The sequence below is a fragment of the Gossypium hirsutum genome, chromosome A02 (genome assembly GCF_007990345.1).
Source record: "Gossypium hirsutum isolate 1008001.06 chromosome A02, Gossypium_hirsutum_v2.1, whole genome shotgun sequence".
NCBI classification, from domain to species: Eukaryota; Viridiplantae; Streptophyta; class Magnoliopsida; order Malvales; family Malvaceae; genus Gossypium; species Gossypium hirsutum.
In genome coordinates, this window is record NC_053425.1 from 71,964,648 (window position 1) to 71,982,991 (window position 18,344).

Below are 18,344 nucleotides of genomic sequence, written 5' to 3' on the forward strand. Positions count from 1 at the left end.
AATCTCAAAACTACCATATTTTTCTAAAAAAAATTAAAATATTTATGTCGTTCAAAATTATTAAGTAATTTGTTTTTATATTTTATAATTAAATTTCAATAAATAAATAATAACCGAAGCTCATAATATTATGACTTATTCAAGTCTTATGCGTGGATTAATATATCAGATTTTTATAATCATCATTATTAATTTATTTCAGTTCAATTAATTACATAAATTTATTCATTTTTCGATTCAAACCTATTTCACTTTGAATCTAAAACTAACAGTTTGGTTATGGTATGCGGAACCTTGTTAGGTCAACCGTCACCCCCTACTTTCCTTTTTCAAGAAAAGAGACCATAGTTGAGTACCCTTAATAGTAGATCAAGCAAATGATGAATTCTCTAATTGCTCATGCGGGAACAGTAATACTACATGTTGGTTCTTAAGCAAGCAAAGAATTGATTGAAAAACGAAAATCCAATCTTACAACACAAAATACAGCTTTATCATACCTCACCTTTTTAAAATTAAATAGAAAAGCTTAAAACCATGTCAGTACCCATTGCGTGGGTTGTAATCGTTAGCTCAGTTCATGGATCCCGTTTAAGCCATCTGAAAATAAATCAATGGCGTGGATATTTAGTCCTCTTGTCCGCCCAGGCGCCCCACCTCTAAGCGACGACACATCCAGTATGATCCTGCATAAAACCACTACTTCTTAATCAAACACAACCCAGCAAAATCATTACCTGGTATTTAGAAAACGAATGAATGAAAGGAAAAAGAACCATAAAACTTACAAGTTCTTCGCCTCGTTTCCCACTTCTTTCGTCTCACAATTAATGACCATCTTATTGTTGATTTTTGACACTGAATGGTTCGAAGGCGGATCAATCACTTTCGATGCTGGATGACATTTTAAATTAATTCCTTCCCATTTACACTAAAAAGGAAATAGAGGAAATGGTAACCTTCTTACATGGTTTCTGATTAATTGGTGCACTTCCACCTAGCCCCAGGAGTTCCTATAACAAATTAAATTCATCGGATCAGGATACGGAAAGCAATGGATTCTCTCAAAAGAACTTAACATGCATATGATATTGTTCAAGGGAAAAGAGAAATCACCATAAGATTCTCATAACACTCCTCAAGATTATCATTATATAATATATAATCAAAGATGCCCGAGGATTTCCCTTGCTCAATTTCTGCCTCAGCATTCCGGAGGCGCTTTAGGATTTGCTCCTCTGTCTCAGTCCCCCTATTTTCAACATTCTAATTATTAAAATACTATGGGAAAATAGTGTAATTATAAATATCAAATGGACAATTCAGATTCACCTTGCACGGAGCCGTTCTTCAAGCTCCCTCATCGATGGCGGACAGATAAAAATAAAAACGGCATCAAGATAATTTGCCCTCACGGACCTTGCTCCTTGAACATCAATGTCAAGAATGCACCTCTATAAAATAAAAAATAAAAAGCACCTCAAAATGCAGATGGATAATTTTGATGTAAAGAATGCTACACCTACAACAAAGTTCCATCAATAAACATATATAACTTCAAATCCAAAATCAATACTAGGCACCATCCAGTATCAATAGAATTGTAAAAAGCAAGACTGTTTTACCTTTCCAGAGTCTGCTACTGCCTCGATTGCTTCAATACTGGTTCCATATAAATTCCCATGAACAGAAGCAAACTCGAGGAATTTCCCATGTTTTATATCATTCTCCATTACATTTCGCTCGGTAAAATGGTAATGAACTCCATTCTTCTCCAAGCCCCTTGGTGCACGAGTTGTATGGCTGACAGAAAACCCAAACATGGACGGGAATTCCTTCATAAGCATGTTTATTAATGTCCCCTTACCAACACCAGATGGACCGCTAATAACAACCGGCTTTTCTGCCTCGCCAGTCACACCTTTACTCCAGGCAACAACTTCAGTCCCAAAATCTTTCTTTTGTTCCTTAACATATTCAGTGTCCACCTACCGATATAGAAAAAATAAAACAATTATTACCATCAAAATGTTCAGATAGTTTTTATGCAACCACAAGCAGAGAAATTTATAACGAACAGAAAATATCATCAAAGGATCTTAAGTTTTCAAAAATACCAACCTCAAGAAACCAAATGCAATCATCCAGGGTGGAACCCCGAATGCTAATCATTATACGATCTTCATTTAAAAGAATGGCAGAATGGCCCTTACATGTCTTCGGTTTTGTTCCCAGGACTGTAGGAATCACCCTGAAAATGTTACCATAAACAATTAATTTGTAACTCTAAACTGAAACCAAAGAGGAAGAAATTGTGTTAGCCACAAACTAACCATTTCCCAGTAGATTTGTCATAAATCTGAATTCCAACAGATGATGCGGAATCACAGTTTGCCCCACCAATTACAAACTGCCAATAGAAAATCCACACAAATCTTCAATCAGATAAAGGTGATTGAACAACTCACGTAATAGACAACAAAGAGAAGCACTTTATGACAAAAGAACACCAAATTAGGCATTAAAGTATCATACTGTTTTGTCACCAACGTCGGTGAAGGTCTCAAAGCCTTTGGATTTTAAGCCAAATCCGGTTGAAAATCCATTTTGTAGATTATCAACAAAGAATGCTGGGGCTTCTCCCTGATGACCAATAACCAAAATAAATCAAATCACAATTAAGCCACTTTTTCCACCTTTGCTAAACCATAAAACTCAATAGCCTGCTAGTATCCCTTTCTTTTCCTGAGAAAATAAAAATGAAAACCAATTTTCACCCGAATATATCTATATATAAAAAGATGATAGGCTCACCATGGGGAACCAATGCCTCCAAAACAAGATTCCCCCTGATCAATACACATGGAGAGATAAGAGATCAAATAAAAGGAACTCATATTTTTGGGATCTACCAAACAATAAAAGAAGGAATCACGGATGGCATTGAATCAATACAAATTACATGTCAAACAAGAAACCATAATCGAAGGTAAAAGGGAACCATTTTTTACAGGTATAACAACTAATTAGATTTCTGAAACCAAAACCCAGATTCCAATCTAGCATTACAATCCAAAACATAAAAGTATGAACAGACAGGAAAAAACAACCAGAAATCAGATACAAGCTAAAATAATAAAATTTCAGTTGGGTTTTACGTCAAATTTCAAACAACCCAGGTCTCAAAAACGAGAGATAGAGAGAATAAACTTCAAAAAAAAAAAAAGAACACCAGATGCAATAACATGGCTAAAAAATAAATATAGGCGAAAAAAGGCTCGAAAAGAACGAAACAGATTGGTTAAACACCAAATTCATACCTTTGATAAGAGAAGAAAAAAAAAACAAGTTTATATTGGCTAGGCGGAGGATATTTCCCAAAAGGGATAGTATTATTAGAAAAAAGAATAGGAAGAAAAATGGGTATGTTTCAGCTTTGCGATATTCGTTTGGCCGAGTATTGGGAGTTAAATCAGATCAAAACATGGGATTCGGAAAGGAGAAGAATTGCAAGGAAACCTGAAATCCAATCACTCTTTTTATTTTGGTGAAGAGAAAGAGAGAGAGAGAGGTAGGCTTTTCTCTTTTTCGGTTGCATTCAATTAACGAAAACAAGAAGACCCCGTTGGCCCGGCTCTCATTTTCATACGAGGCTGTTGGGAAGCTTCACTTTTTTTTTTTCCAAAAATAAAAAAACAATTTGTTTAATACTAGGAATAGTAAGTTTTCTTTCTTTCTTTTTTTCTTATTATTATTTAATTCGTTCTGTTCTTTTAATGGCTCTTTTCTAGGGGAAATTTATTTATTTATTATATAAAAAAAGGGAAAAGAACAAAAGAATTAGAAGGCTTTGGCTTAGTCGTAAAGCGGTCATAGGTTAAGATAACCATTTTACCAAATAAATGGCAGGGGCAGCATCAAAGGGGGTTCGGAGCGGCCAAGGCTCCCTTAATTGGAAAAATATTACATTTGCATATTTATTTTTTATAAAATTCTTAAAAAGAGTATATGATCAAATTCAATTTTGGTCTAAAAAGTGATAAATTTTTAATTTAATTTATTAAAAATTATAAAAATATAAGTTAATACAATGATGAAATTGCATTTAGCTCTAAAAAAATGCATATTTATATTCCGGCTCCTCTAAAACTAATTTCTAGTTTCGCCTCTAGGTTATGGCAACTTCAATTCTCTTGAGTGAAGAGGAAGACGAACTAAAGCGTAGTAGCAAAAAGGTCAAGCATGACCAAAATCCAAGTCCTCAAATAGTTCCTCGACCATTTCTATCCTACAATGATTCATTAATGGTGTAATGACATTAAAATCACTATGTTATAAAAGTGACACTAATTTGAGATCCTGCATAATGAATTTCTTTGTATAGTGAGATGAGGTATATAATCAATAAAAGAGAAGGTTGATGCGTGTCAAAAGAAGTTAAATCAAGAAAGATGACGTGATATATTAATTTAAAAAAAGGACTAAATCACAAAGAGTGAAAAATGTTGGGGCTAAAGTATAAATATTTAAAATTTGTAGGGTTAAAATATAAATAGAAAAAGATGGACCAAAAGTGAAAATACCCTAAAGGCGAAAATGAGCCAAATGAAAATATAAAATTTTACTTGGGGCAAAATAGTCATTTTGTAAGAAAGATCATTTTGGAAAAATTACTAAAATTCCCTTAAAAGTGTAGATGAAATTTTAGCCATTGGATTTGCTTAATTAATTATGAAGTAGGAAATATGGGCCCTTAGATCAAAATGATGATGTTGGTGCGGTTTTATAGTATTTAATTATTATGTTAATAATATTTTATTAATATTTTATAATTTAAAGTGAATTTAAAAGGAAGAAAGATGAAGAAAGTTTTTCATACTTTCCATTTGCTTCCAACTTGTATGAGAAATGGAGAAGAAAAAAACTTTTTTTTCTACAATTTAGTCCTTTTTTTGTAAGGTTTATTGTTTTCACCCAAAATTAGTTAGAATTTCCATAGCCACCAAAAAGAAAAAGTGAATTAGAGATCCTAGAGAGTTTGATTGTCATATTGGAAGTAAGAAATTGGAGTTGGAAGTGGATAAAGTTGAGAAGAAAGTGAAAAGATTAAAAAGACAAGTGAGAAAGAAAAGAAAGTGATGGAAATATTATAGACAAAGGAAAAGACGTGACAAAAGTGTGAAAGAATGAGAAGAGAAAGTGAAATCTAGCAAAAGAAAGGTAAGTACTCATATGAGCTTTATTTATTTTCCAAAGGATTAATTTGAAATATGTATAAATTAAGTGTAGTGAATAAAAATTTAGTTGAAAACAATGTTAGTATTAAAGTATTAATGAAAAGTAATATTTAGAAATTATAAGAATCAAAGAGAGAAAAATCAAATATTATGAGACATGAAAAGTGATAGTGGAAAATAAACTTGAAGTGTACATAAAGAAATAGAAACATGGGTTAAATTGAATAATACTCAAATGTGTAGTGTAATTGGAAAACAAGTGATCTTGAGTGAATATTTAATGTGTGATAAGTACATTAAATAATAAGTAATTAAACTAGTGAAGTGACATTAAAGTATGAATAAGTGAATATTACAAATGGAAGTGAATATGAGTAAATTTCATGATGTGAGGATCAAGGCTCAAATTTAGGCCTATGGACATGTTGGGTTTACACTACCTCAAGGCCTAATAATGAGTCAAAGGCCAAATAAATCAAATTAAGATTGAACGGTATCATACAAGACTTTATTAAAAAGGTCTTAGACACACATATGAGGGAAAAATAAAAATCAAAAAACCAAATCTTGGTCCAATTATGCGGTTTTGGGAGATTTCAAGAATCAAGAAAACCAACATTTCAAATCTTAGAATTCGTAATCCAAGAAACCGAATCTTAAAGCCGATGCATGATGGATTACATGTACGAGCTTAAAAAAGCCAATTACGGGAGAAATAAGAATCATAAGTCCAAGTTGTTGAAAATTAGCCCATTGGGATGTCCACAAGCCCATCATGAAGTTCAGAGAATGACTGAGTTGAATATCAAGCCAAATTGTCAAAGTAGTTCAATTTGTAAACATTTTAATTTCTATCTTATTTTATTTAATAAGTGGGTTAACATGTAAAAATCCATCCCAAAGAGCTATTGGACAAATTCCTTATCATATTTTCACACTTAAACATTTTTCCATGTTAGTTAGTTTGTCATGCTTAGTTGATATACTTATCACATTCCTTAAATTTAATAGATTAATTAGGTGTTGGGAGGATATAAATAGGGTGTCCCCCTTATTCATTCATTCAGTATTCACTTTTGAGTTAATAAAATTCTCTTTGAGTTTTCTTTTGAAGATTTTCTCTTAAGTTTTCTTTTAGAAGAGTTTTAACAATCTTTTTAGATTGTGGGAATCATCTTCAAATCTTGCAATGAATCTTTCTTAGAGGAAAAATTAAAGCCATTTAAAGGGGGTTGTGGATTCATCTTATTTCCAAGGCTCCTTAAGACTTTCTACACACCATTTTCATCTTTTTATCTTTTTTTTTTCTTTTTTTCTTTTTTCTATTTTGAATCTAACCTTTGAATTTATTTAATTCCAGGTCTTATTTCAATCAAAATGGTATTTCTCTTATCTTCTTTAATCAAGAAACATCCCAAAATAGGAGTTCTTTACTTTTCTTGTTGTTTGAATTCTTTTGTTATAAAACAGTTTGCTTTTGGCTTAATTCTTCATTCTACTAAATTTTTTTGTTATTTTGTTTAAGATTTGATTGGAGGCTTCTTTAGAGTCCAAGAACAATTTTTTCTCTTCCAAGAAACCTTATTTTACTCATTATTGGACTCATTTTTGGTTGTCCCTCCTTTTCTTTGCTATTGGGTTTCTTTTCATTTGTATTCATTCAATCTCTAATCTGTTTTTGTTTCTTTTGTTTAGAGCTTAATTTGGTAGCTTATCATTCATCAAGAACGACTCAAAACACTTGATTATTCATTGTTCTTGGTTGATCAAGCCTTCTCTTTAATCTTTATTGTGATTTCTTTCGATTTTATTTCTATTCTTCAAATATGTTTTAACCATTTGTTTTCACATAATTGGCAGCCAGATTTTGTTTGAAATTCATCAAGAATATGGGTTTCCTTAACCAACTTGGATTCCTTCAAGAACCTTTATTCTTAATTCAGACTTCTTGTACTTTTAATACTTGATTTTGTTAATGCTCTTTCAATTTTAACTTGGATTGTTTGCATTTTAGGTTGAGCTAAACTCTAAGTCTTCCTCTCTTCGTTTAGAGCCCTAAGTCAAATCCGCGACTTGGACAAACTTGTAATCTCGTTCTGTAAAGTGTAGAAATTGTGAAAATTGACACTTAAGTGAATAAAATAGTGAAGTGATAATCGATGTGAAAATTTAAATATAAAAGTACATTGAATTATGGAAAATAGGTATTATTGTGAATAGAGTTAAGTGTAACAACTATTGATTGAAGAAATTAATAAATTGTGTAATATTAAATGATGTTAAAGCATAATCTAGTGCTGAATCAAGGAATGGTTATTCAAATGCATGACAAGTGTATATTAATGGTTAAATGTGAATTAATGAAAAATTATTCATGTAAAGAAATCATGAATTAATTTTGTTATAATAATGTATGAAGTAAAATTAACATGTGATAACTGAATATTTAGGAGTATAGTGTAATCGTGGGGAGAATTAAATAATCAAGAATAAGTGATAGAATCATGTAACATATTTATTTTGTGAATATAATAAAATACAAAGTGCAATCTTGATAAGAATTAAGGTCTCGTAATTAATTAAATAAATTTGTGATGTTCATGTTACTCGTGACATTCGTGACACTACGGTGCAATTTGACCGTGCCTCAATGTACGTGTGTCGAGGCTTTGGAAAGTGCAATTGAATATGGAATTATAGTGTGGTGTTTGTGCGTGTACATGTCAAATTGTAATATAGTTTTGTTTTTCAAAGAAACACTATGGAAGTAGTCTGAGGATCGTAACCAAGGGAGGTGTAACAGCCCAATTTAGACCCTTGTCGGAACAGTGGCTTCGAGACCATGAATCTGAGTCAGAAAATATTAAAAAATTATTTTCTGTGTTTATTATGTGTGAAAATTTTTGTACTTTAATTTTATTGTTTGAGTGTCCGATTAAATAAAAAGACTTAATCACGTAAAATGAAAATTTGGTGGTTAAATGTGAAAGTGATTAATTGTTGTTGTCTTTATTAGTGGAGGCATTTATAATGCAATTATACGATTGGTTTTATAGGTGGACGGTAATGGGCATGATAAATATGGTTCATTAATTTAATTTAAAAGGTTAAAATTGTAAAAATGCTTAAAACATATATATCATAAAACATAAAATTTATAATACGGTTTATATTATCATCTTTATCCATTGAAACTTAAAAAAGAAAGAAAAAGAAAAGAAACTAGGGTTCAGCCATTTCTAAGCTCAATCCGGTACGTGTTTAGCTTAGATTTTGATAATTTTTACATTTTTGATATCGTTGCTTCGAGTACTAGTAAACCCATGCTTGAAATTTTGATTTTGGTGAATATTTTGAGTTATGCCATTGTTGAAATCTTGTTATTTTTGTTGTTTGATGATGAAATATGAAAGATATGTTTTAGATTAACATGTTTTGTATTGGAGTTTTTGATGATTTTGAGTAATTATGACTAAATTGTAAAAATAATAATTTGAGAGACTAAAATGTGAAATAAATGAAATATATGGACTTGTATGAATATGGGTATGATTTGGCCTAACATAGGTGTGTTGAAATTTTGCATGTTTTGTGTTTTGTGCAATAGGGACTAAATTGTAAAAAGTGTAAATGTTAGGGGTAAAATGGTAATTTTCCCATTTATGTGTTTTTGGACTAAATTGAATGAAAATATGTTTTAATGAGCTTAATTTGAATATGTTTAGATCAAGAACCAAAGAAATCAGATTTGGATCAAGGGGAAACGAAAGTTGTCGACTAGCTGTCTCGTTCCGTTTTACATTGTCCGAGGTAAGTTTATAACCAAATAGATGTACTTAATTTTAATTAAATGCAAAGTATATATGCTGAAATGAAATATATGAATTAATATATGCTAATGACAAATGTGTATAAGCATGGTAACTATGTTCATGCATTCGTTTCAACCGAGTTATGACGTCCGAAAGCCCCGTATGAACCTTAGGAATAGTTAGGATACATATGTCATGACATAGGATTCCGATATATGTGTGCGAGTAAGACCATGGCATCGATATGTGACTCCGATATATGTGTGAAAGTAAAACCCTATCTGGGACAGTGGCATCGATATGTGACTACATGTAAGACCACGTCCAGGACGTTGGCATTGTATGATATGTGTGATTATCCGAGTGTCCTATCCAATTCCAAATGGTTCATCAGGCAAAGATAAGTTGTGTTCGAATGTGTAAAACGAGCTAAATGGCCAGGTATGAATTAACTTGGTACCTACTTGAGATAAGGTAAGTAAGTACTTTGAATATTTGTTTTAAATCATGTACGATGCAAATGAAGAATATATTTGTATGTGTTATGTGTATTCGGCTTGTGAATGAATAGCTTGTGTATCATTGAAATGTTTCTTAAATTATATTTGGCTATATAGGTAATATATATGTGATGTTATACTATGATTCTTAAGCTTGTGTATATGAATAAATGTATGTATGGTTTATTATGACTATTTGGTTTGGAAGTTGATTAATAATATGTTAAAATGACTATGTGAGTATTCGGCCAAGGTGGGTAATTGTCTATGAAAATGTATTAATTATGGAACTTGTAGGTTTGAGGTCAAGCATGGTAATGTTAATGTAATTCGTTTAGTTAATATGAGTTGACTATATTATTGAATTGTTTATTTACTTATGACTTACTAAGCTATGATAGCTTACTCTGTGTGTTCATGTTTACTCTGTTTTATAGATTTTTGGAATTCAATTTACGAGCTTGGGGATCGTCAGCTAAGCCTATCACACTATCGACTGTCTTCGGTATTTATAAGCTGAATTTTTGGAACAATGGCATGTATAGGCTGGACTATGTTTTAGAATGTTGTATTTTGGTCTATGTATAATTAGAGCCATGTGAAAATGGCTTAATTATTATGCTTGAGTTCGGTTTTGGTTAAATTATGGTTTGAGCTCATTTTTTATTATCATGCTATGTGCTATGGATGGGAGGTATTTATGATATGTGTTTTGAGCATTGAAGTTGATTAATGACCTTGGATATGGTATGAATGTATTGGCCTTAATATATATATATTAGGTATATTTGGATAATTTGAATGTGGTTCAGTCTAAGTTTAGGTACTTATGTGAAGTTGGATAAAAATAATTAAGCTTGGTTGTTAAGTATGTTCGGTCATATGCTGAAATTTAGATAAGGTAATTACTTGACTTGTAGTTCAGTTCTTGCTCATATTAATATGCTTTGGTACATAAGATGGCAATGATATGTGCTAGTACATGACCTTTAGGTATATATATATAATGGTGTTTGAACATGTGTTTCAGTTATGAAGTAATAATGGATGGGTATTGTGTTATAACATGAAGTGCTTTAGTAAATTAAAATACATGTCATTTATTTGAGGTGTATTTGGTATATGCTTATTGTGTAAAGTAAAAAAATATGTTTGGCTATGTGGCTTGGTAGCTAATCGAAATCAATAAATATGTATAGGTAAATTTTGGTTAGCCAAATAAATAAAAGATTAATATGGTTTTTGTTTTGGTTCCTAATGGTACATTATTTGTAAATTTTGGTTAATTATTTGAGTAGTTTAATTAGTTGAGTTGGTGATATATATGTATATATATAATTATATATTCATGAAATACGAATGTAGTAACAAGTCAACAAATGTTATTATGGAATGTATCATTTGTATGAAAGGAAATGATGTCTGATTGCTTGTATAAAATATGCGCATGACTTATATAAAAATAGGTCTAATATTCAAGAATGAAGTTATTGATGTGTTATATGTTCTGTATATGTATAAATTGTTTATATATATATTTTGGATTATATTTTATTTATGCTACGTGGTGAATGATAAAAATTTAATATTAGATATGATTAAGTTATAAGCATAGATGAGATCTAAATCTTGAATTGCAATGAACGCATGATTCGTATATGTAATATGGTTGTTAAATGTATATGATTATGACTTGAATTAATATAAAAATATTTGGAACTATGCTTTCGTTTAGTAATGCTTCGTAACCCCATTCCGGCGACGGATATGGGCTAGGGGTGTTATATTTGATTGGTATCAGAGCTACAGTTTAGTCAGTTCTAGGACTAATGTAGTGTGTGTGAGTCTAGCTATACATGCCATGTTATATACTACGATAGTGTGATGACTTCTGACATTTGAAAAATGTGTTTTCATATAGTAAATGGATCCCGACAGAGCTGTAGCTGATGATGTCGAAAGTGCAGTGCCTACTCTCGCACAAGAGACAGCGCCAGTTGATTTTTGACTGACTTCGAGTAATCAAGAGAGTGAGGCTAAACAAGCCTTTTACAAAATGATGAACTATTGGTTTATTCAATATATCTGGACTAATCCGGCTGCACAACAACCTTCACCCCCGACTAATCCATCTTCGGTGCCTATTGTACCTCAAGTAAGTGATACGCTGATATTATATAAGCCATCTATTGATAAAATCAGAAAACATAGGGCTGAAGAGTTTAAAGCTACTGATGATGATGATGCTGAGCGGGCTGAGTTCTGGCTTGATAATACTATCCGTGTGTTTGATGAGCTATCCTGTACTTCGGATGAATGTTTGAAATGTGATATATCTTTGCTTTGAGACACAACATATCACTGGTGGAATACCCTAGTATTAGTGGTTCCAAAAGAGCGGGTGACCTGGGAATTCTTTTAGACTGAGTTCTGTAAGAAATATATCAACCAGAAATTTATCGACCAGAAGCGCAAAGAATTTTTGGAGTTAAAACAGAGTCGTATAACAGTGACAGAGTATGAGTGAAAATTTGTGAGACTCAGTCGGTATGCCCGAGAGTGTGTTTCGACCGAAGCTATAATGTGTAAAAGATTTGAGGATGGGCTGGATGAAGACATTAAATTGTTAGTTGCCATACTTGAGATAAAAGAGTTTGTAAAACTGGTTGAGTGAGCCTGCAAAGCTGAAGAGCTCAGGAAAGAGAAAAGAAAAGCTAACTTTGAAGCTAAAGATGCATGTAAAAGAGCATCAGATAAGTCATTCAGCTGGCATCAAAGAATTTCCAAGATGCTTTTAGCTATTCTAAAGCCACTTCGGGTTAATTTAGACGAGATCAGAATAGACCACCTATGAGCTCGAGAGCTACCTCAGTAGCTAGTACGGGTAATGTTAGATCAAATCAACCCGAGTATAAACATTGCAGCAAACGGCATCTCGGTAGTTGAAGATTACATGATCGGGCCTATTTTAAATGTGGATCGATTAATCATTATATTTGTGAATGCCTAGTGTTAGTCGAAGAAAATCCAGTACATAATATGAGATCGAGAAATACTGCAGCTCGAGGTAGACCACCCAGAAACCCGGGTAATGTGAGTAACAGTTAGGGAGGGACTAAAGATACAGCAGTTAGATCTGAAGCTCGTGCACCTGCCAGAGCCTATGCTATTCATGCACGCGAGAAGGCTTCATCCCCAGATGTTATTACTGGTACATTCACTCTTTACGATACTAATGTAATTGCATTGATTGATCTTGGTTCGACTCATTCTTATGTGTGTGAGACTTTAGTATTTAGTAAGACTCTGCCTGTTGAGTCTACTGAGTTTGTGATTAGAGTGTCAAACCCCTTGGGCCGTGTGTTATGGTTGATAAAACGTGTAAGAATTGTCCTTTGATGATTCAAGATCTGTGCTTTCCAGCTGATTTGATGTTGTTGCTATTTAATGAGTTTGACATAATTCTGGATATGGACTAGTTGACTCTGCATGATGCTGTTGTAAACTGCAAGAGAAAGACTATTGACTTACGGTGCCAGAATGATGAGATTATTCAGATTGAATCAAATTATCTATATGGTTTACCAGCAGTGATTTCTTCGATGTTAGCTCAGAAATATGTGAGAAAAGGCTACAAAGCTTACTTTGCATATGTGTTTGACAGTAAAGTAAAAGAAAGAAATATTGAGTCAGTACCTGTTGTGCTCGAGTATCCGGATGTGTTTCCTGAAGAATTGCTAGTTTGTCACCTATTCGGGAGGTAGAGTTTGGTATTGAGTTAATGCTTGGGATGACTCCAATATCGATAGCTCCAAACAGAATGGAACCTATAGAATTGAAAGAATTGAAAGCTCAGTTGCAAGAGTTGACAGATAGAGGTTTCGCATGACCGAGTTTCTCCCCCTGGGGTGCGCCAGTGTTATTTGTGAAAAAGAAAGACGAAACTATGAGAATGTGCATTGATTATAGACAGCTCAATAAGGTGACTATAAAGAATAAATACCCATTGCCATGGATTGATGATTTGTTTGATCAACTGAAAGGAGCTACTATATTTTCGAAGATAGATTTGAGATCAGGCTACTATCAATTGCGAGTTAAAGACTCCGATGTGTCAAAGACTGATTTTCGAACGAGGTATGGAGATTATGAGTTTTTAGTCATGCCTTTCGAATTTACTAATGCACCTGCTGTTTTCATGGATTTAATGAACCAGATCTTCAGACAGTATCTGGATCGGTTTGTGGTTGTGTTCATAAATGACATTTTGATCTATTCCCGTGATGAGACCGAACATGCAGAACATTTGAGACTTGTGTTACAGACCTTGCGAGATAAACAGTTGTATGCAAAGTTCAGTAAATGTGAGTTCTGGTTAAGCGAAGTCATTTTTTGGGGTCATATTGTATCAGCATCGAGTATTCGGGTTGGTCCGAGTAAAATTTTAGTTATACTTGACTGGAAACCTCTGAAAAATGTTTCTGAAGTCCGAAGTTTTCTGGGACTTTTTGGTTATTATAGACGGTTCGTGAAAGTGTCTATGATTCCAGCCTGATGACGAAGCTATTGTAGAAAAATGTTAAATTTTAGTGATCAGAAACGTGCCAGAAAAGTTTTAATCAGTTGAAAGCCCTTTTGACCGAAGCTCCAGTATTAGTTCAGCCAGAATCGAGTAAAGAATTTGTTATTTATAGTGATGCATCTTTAAATGGTTTGGGCTGTGTTTTGATGCAGGAAGGTAAAGTTATGACTTATGCCTCGAGACAGTTAAAGCGACATGAAAGGAACTATCTGACACACGACTTAGAATTGGCAGCTATTGTGTTTGCAATGAAGATATGCCCCACTAACTGTTCGGTGAGAAATGTCATGTTTATTCTGATCACAAAAGTCGAAAATAATTGATGACTTAAAAAGATTTGAATTTGAGACAACATCGATGGTTGGAGTTGCTAAAGGATTACGAGCTTATGATTGACTACCACCTGGGAAAAGCTAATGTTGTTACCGATGCTCTAAGCCGAAAATCACTGTTTGTTTTTGTAACACCCCATATCCGTATTCCATACCGTGACAAAATACGAGGTGTTACCCTACTTTAAATTCATGCTTTCATTCATTCCAAGTTACTGAAACTCTGTTCAATTTTAAAACTTATCAACATAACCTGAATATGGGCTTACGAGGCCCAAAACACACATCGTAAATCATTCGGGGACCATTTCGGGCCATTTTTCCAACTATAGAAAAATGTCACTTAACATAGGGACACACGCCCATGTGGGAGGGTAACAAGCCCGTGTGACCATTTTGACATGGTCGTGCTGATGGCCCGTGTGACTCACACGGCCTAAGCACTCTGGGACACGCTTGTGTCCCACACCTGTGCAGAATTAATTTGGGTTTTCACACGGCCAGACACACGCCCGTGTCATTGGCCCATGTCCCTCACACGACCACGACATGCTCGTGTCTTAGCCCGTGTGCAAAAACATGAACATTCTGTTTCTGACGTCAGCATGCTTATAATTTCACACGGCCAAGGTACACACTTGTATGCTAGGCCGTACCCTCCACACGGCTGAGACACACGATCGTCTCTCTGCCTGTGTGTTTGTTACCATGCATATTGACTTGAAATTTTTACGTGCAGGGGACACACGGCCGGACCACAGGCCCATGGGGCAAGCCTTGTGTCACACATGGCCTAGGCACATGTTGTGTGCCTACCCGTGTGGACAATATAAGGCTATTTACCAAGCTCATTACCCCCTTACATACCTAGTTTCATACACATACTAACCAATACCAACACAAGCAGAATTCATATAACCAATTCAACCATAATAGTCATTCATTTAACCATGGTAATGCATCTTTTATAAATTCAAAATGAATATTAACTATCATTCAAAGCTTAATACATATTAGAGGGTTTCCAACCCAAGCCAACACATTTGACCAATTCTTAAAGACACAAAATAATAAAGTCTAAGTCCTATACATGCCATATTCAAAAATATAAATCCAACTATATCAAATGCTTTGATTGATAGTGTGATTGATATCTCTAACTTCTGAAATCTTTGAGCTGATTAGACGACACTATAAGAAAATGGAAAGGAATGAGAGTAAGTATAAAGCATAGTAAGTTGTATATAAATAAGTGTACAACAACAACTTATCCATAATCAACATGCTCATAACACCAAAGTAGGCATAAGTGTAACTTACTCAATACCATCCATACAAGTCACCTATTATATATACTGATCTCATATCTCATACGTACCAATTAGGTACCTGTACCATTCACCACACGGTTATACTTTCCTCATTAGCTTAAGAACATAATGTTCACCGTTGAACAATTTAGAACGCTATTGGATATTCATTAAGCCTCAAACGTGGGTAAGGTACCGATGCCATGTCCCAAACATGGTCTTACACTGACTCGATGCCATGTCCCAGACATGGTCTTACACTGGCTCTCATAATGTGGCCGATGCATGTCATAGACATGTCTTACACTAGCCCACAAACAAATGACCCAAAGGTCATGGCATGAATATCTGATTTACTTCTTAAGGATACAACAGAATTTCCACTATCTCAGTTATCATTATACATTCTCAATTTCACAACCAACAATTCATGCTATATTAACTTAATACAATTCAATACATACATTAACAATATAGTTGTATTATTTACATACAACTTACCTCGAATTACAAAAGGTGGCGACTAGTCAATTTAGTCGATTTGCTTGGCTTTCCCCTGGTCTAGACTCGAATTCGGTATTTCTTTATCTATAATAGCAAAACACACTCATTTAATCATGAAATAAATTTAAGCAATTAAAAAATCACATTTTTGGTAAAATGACCATTTGCCCCTAGACTTTAGCATAATGACCATTTTACCGCTATGCTTGAAAATCGATTTTTATCGAATTTCTTCGTATCTTAAGCCTAGCTGAACTCTTTTTACTCTTATGGAAATCCCAAATTCTCTTTATTTCACACATTTATCATTCATGTTACAACTTGTGTAAAATAGTCCCTTTAGGTGTTTTCATGGTAACACCTTTCACAAAAGTTGTCTATTACACAACTAAGACTCATATTCTTCCATAAAATTTCAGAAAGCACCCTAAATGCTCTCATGGCAAAACCCTAGACCTTCATCCATTTTGCAAGATATACCCCTCATTTGAAAGCTCATGCTACAAGGGTCTTAAAAATACAAAAATCATCAACAAAGGGTATGGAAATCACTTACTTGTGAGTGCTTCAAGTTGTTGAAAATCTTAAGCTCTAAAACCCCTAATTTTTTCTAAAAATTCGGTGGAGAAGAAGATGGGAAAAAGATGACATCTTTTCCCTTTATTTTATTTTTAATCTAGTCAAAATTGGTTACCAACTCACTTAATTTTGACAATTTTATCTCCTCATTGACTCTATGGCCGGCTATGCCTTCTTCCAAGGTTTTATTTGCCTTTTAAAGACCCTAAATTTTGGTTCTCTAACTATTTAACACCTTTAGCTATCAATTTAAGACTTTTGCACTTTATACGATTTAGTCTTTTTTCACAATTGGGCTCATAAACGCCAAAATTAATCCACCAAAATTTTCATGCACTATAATAGCCATGCTATGACTCTATTTTGATAATAAAATAATTTCTCTAACTTTGAATTTGTGGTCTCGAGACCACTACTCCGACTAGCCCCAAAATCGAGCTGCTACATTTCTCCCCCTTAGGGATTTTCGTCCTCGAAAATCTTACCGGTGAACAAGTTCGGGTACTGAACTCTCATAGTCTCTTCAGGTTCCCATGTGGATTCCTTGACTCCATGTCTATGCCACAAAACTTTCACAAGTGCTATACTTTTATTTTTTAACTGTTTGACTTCTCGACTAAAATCTTGACCGGCTCTTTACCATAAGTCATGTCCGGATGAATCTCAACCTCTGACGGCGAAATCACATGTGAAGGCTTTGATCTATGTCGACATAGAATGGACACATGAAACACATCGTGAATCTTTTCCAATTCCGGTGGCAAATCTAATCGGTAGGCAACCGGTCCTACTCTGTCAATACCTCATAAGGCCCTATAAAATGAGGACTCAACTTGCCTTTTCTATCAAACCTGAGGACTTTCCTCTACGGGGACACTTTCAAAAATACCTTATCACTGACTTGAAATTCAATTTCCTTTCATTTCAAATCCGCGTAGGATTTCTATCTATCCGAGGTGACCTTCAAGCAGTCATGAATTACTTTAACTTTCTCTTTAGTCTCTCTGACTAAATCGACCCCGTGAACTTGACTCTCTCTGATCTCAGTCCAATATAAGGGCGCTCGACACTTTCGCCCATACAAAGCCTCATAAGATGTCATTTTCAGACTTGTCTGATAACTGTTATTATAGGCGAATTCAACCAACTGTAGATACTTTTCCCAACAGCCTTGGAACTCAAGGACGCAACACCGCAACATGTCCTCTAATATCTAAATTACTCTCTCTGACTGACCGTCGGTTTGCGGATGGAAAGTTGTGCTAAAATTCAACTTTGTTCCCAATGCCTCTTGTAACTTTTCCCAAAACCTTGAGGTAAATCTCGGGTCTCTGGGCACCCTGTGTAGTCTCACAATCTCTGGAACATACAAGTCTGCTAATCTTTTAAAGGAGTAGTCGGTACGCATAGGTATGAAGTGTGCTGACTTTGTTAGCCTATCCACAATAACCCAAATAGCATTGTTTTTCTTCGGGGTTACTGGCAAAC

General features: G+C 34.0%; 1 protein-coding gene across 4 annotated transcripts; it reads right to left on the minus strand.

Annotated features, from left to right (window-relative positions):
- Positions 1-365: 365 nt before the first annotated feature.
- Positions 366-3,621, minus strand: LOC107951632 (guanylate kinase 2). Of its 4 annotated transcripts, none has more exons than XM_041087260.1 (11): positions 3,321-3,621; positions 2,815-2,849; positions 2,536-2,643; positions 2,334-2,410; positions 2,122-2,251; positions 1,626-1,988; positions 1,333-1,454; positions 1,117-1,252; positions 968-1,013; positions 789-858; positions 366-699 (listed from the first exon to the last, which is right to left on the minus strand). In XM_041087260.1, the coding sequence occupies exons 2-11, from the start codon at positions 2,815-2,817 to the stop codon at positions 660-662; spliced, it is 1,095 nt and encodes a 364-aa protein (XP_040943194.1). In that variant the 5' UTR covers positions 2,818-2,849; positions 3,321-3,621; the 3' UTR covers positions 366-659. The 4 variants fall into 4 exon arrangements, with proteins under 4 accessions (XP_040943194.1, XP_040943188.1, XP_016742235.1 ...); XM_041087254.1 differs by having other exon boundaries at positions 366-686; positions 3,321-3,620; XM_016886746.2 differs by having other exon boundaries at positions 789-894; positions 3,321-3,620.
- Positions 3,622-18,344: the final 14,723 nt, after the last annotated feature.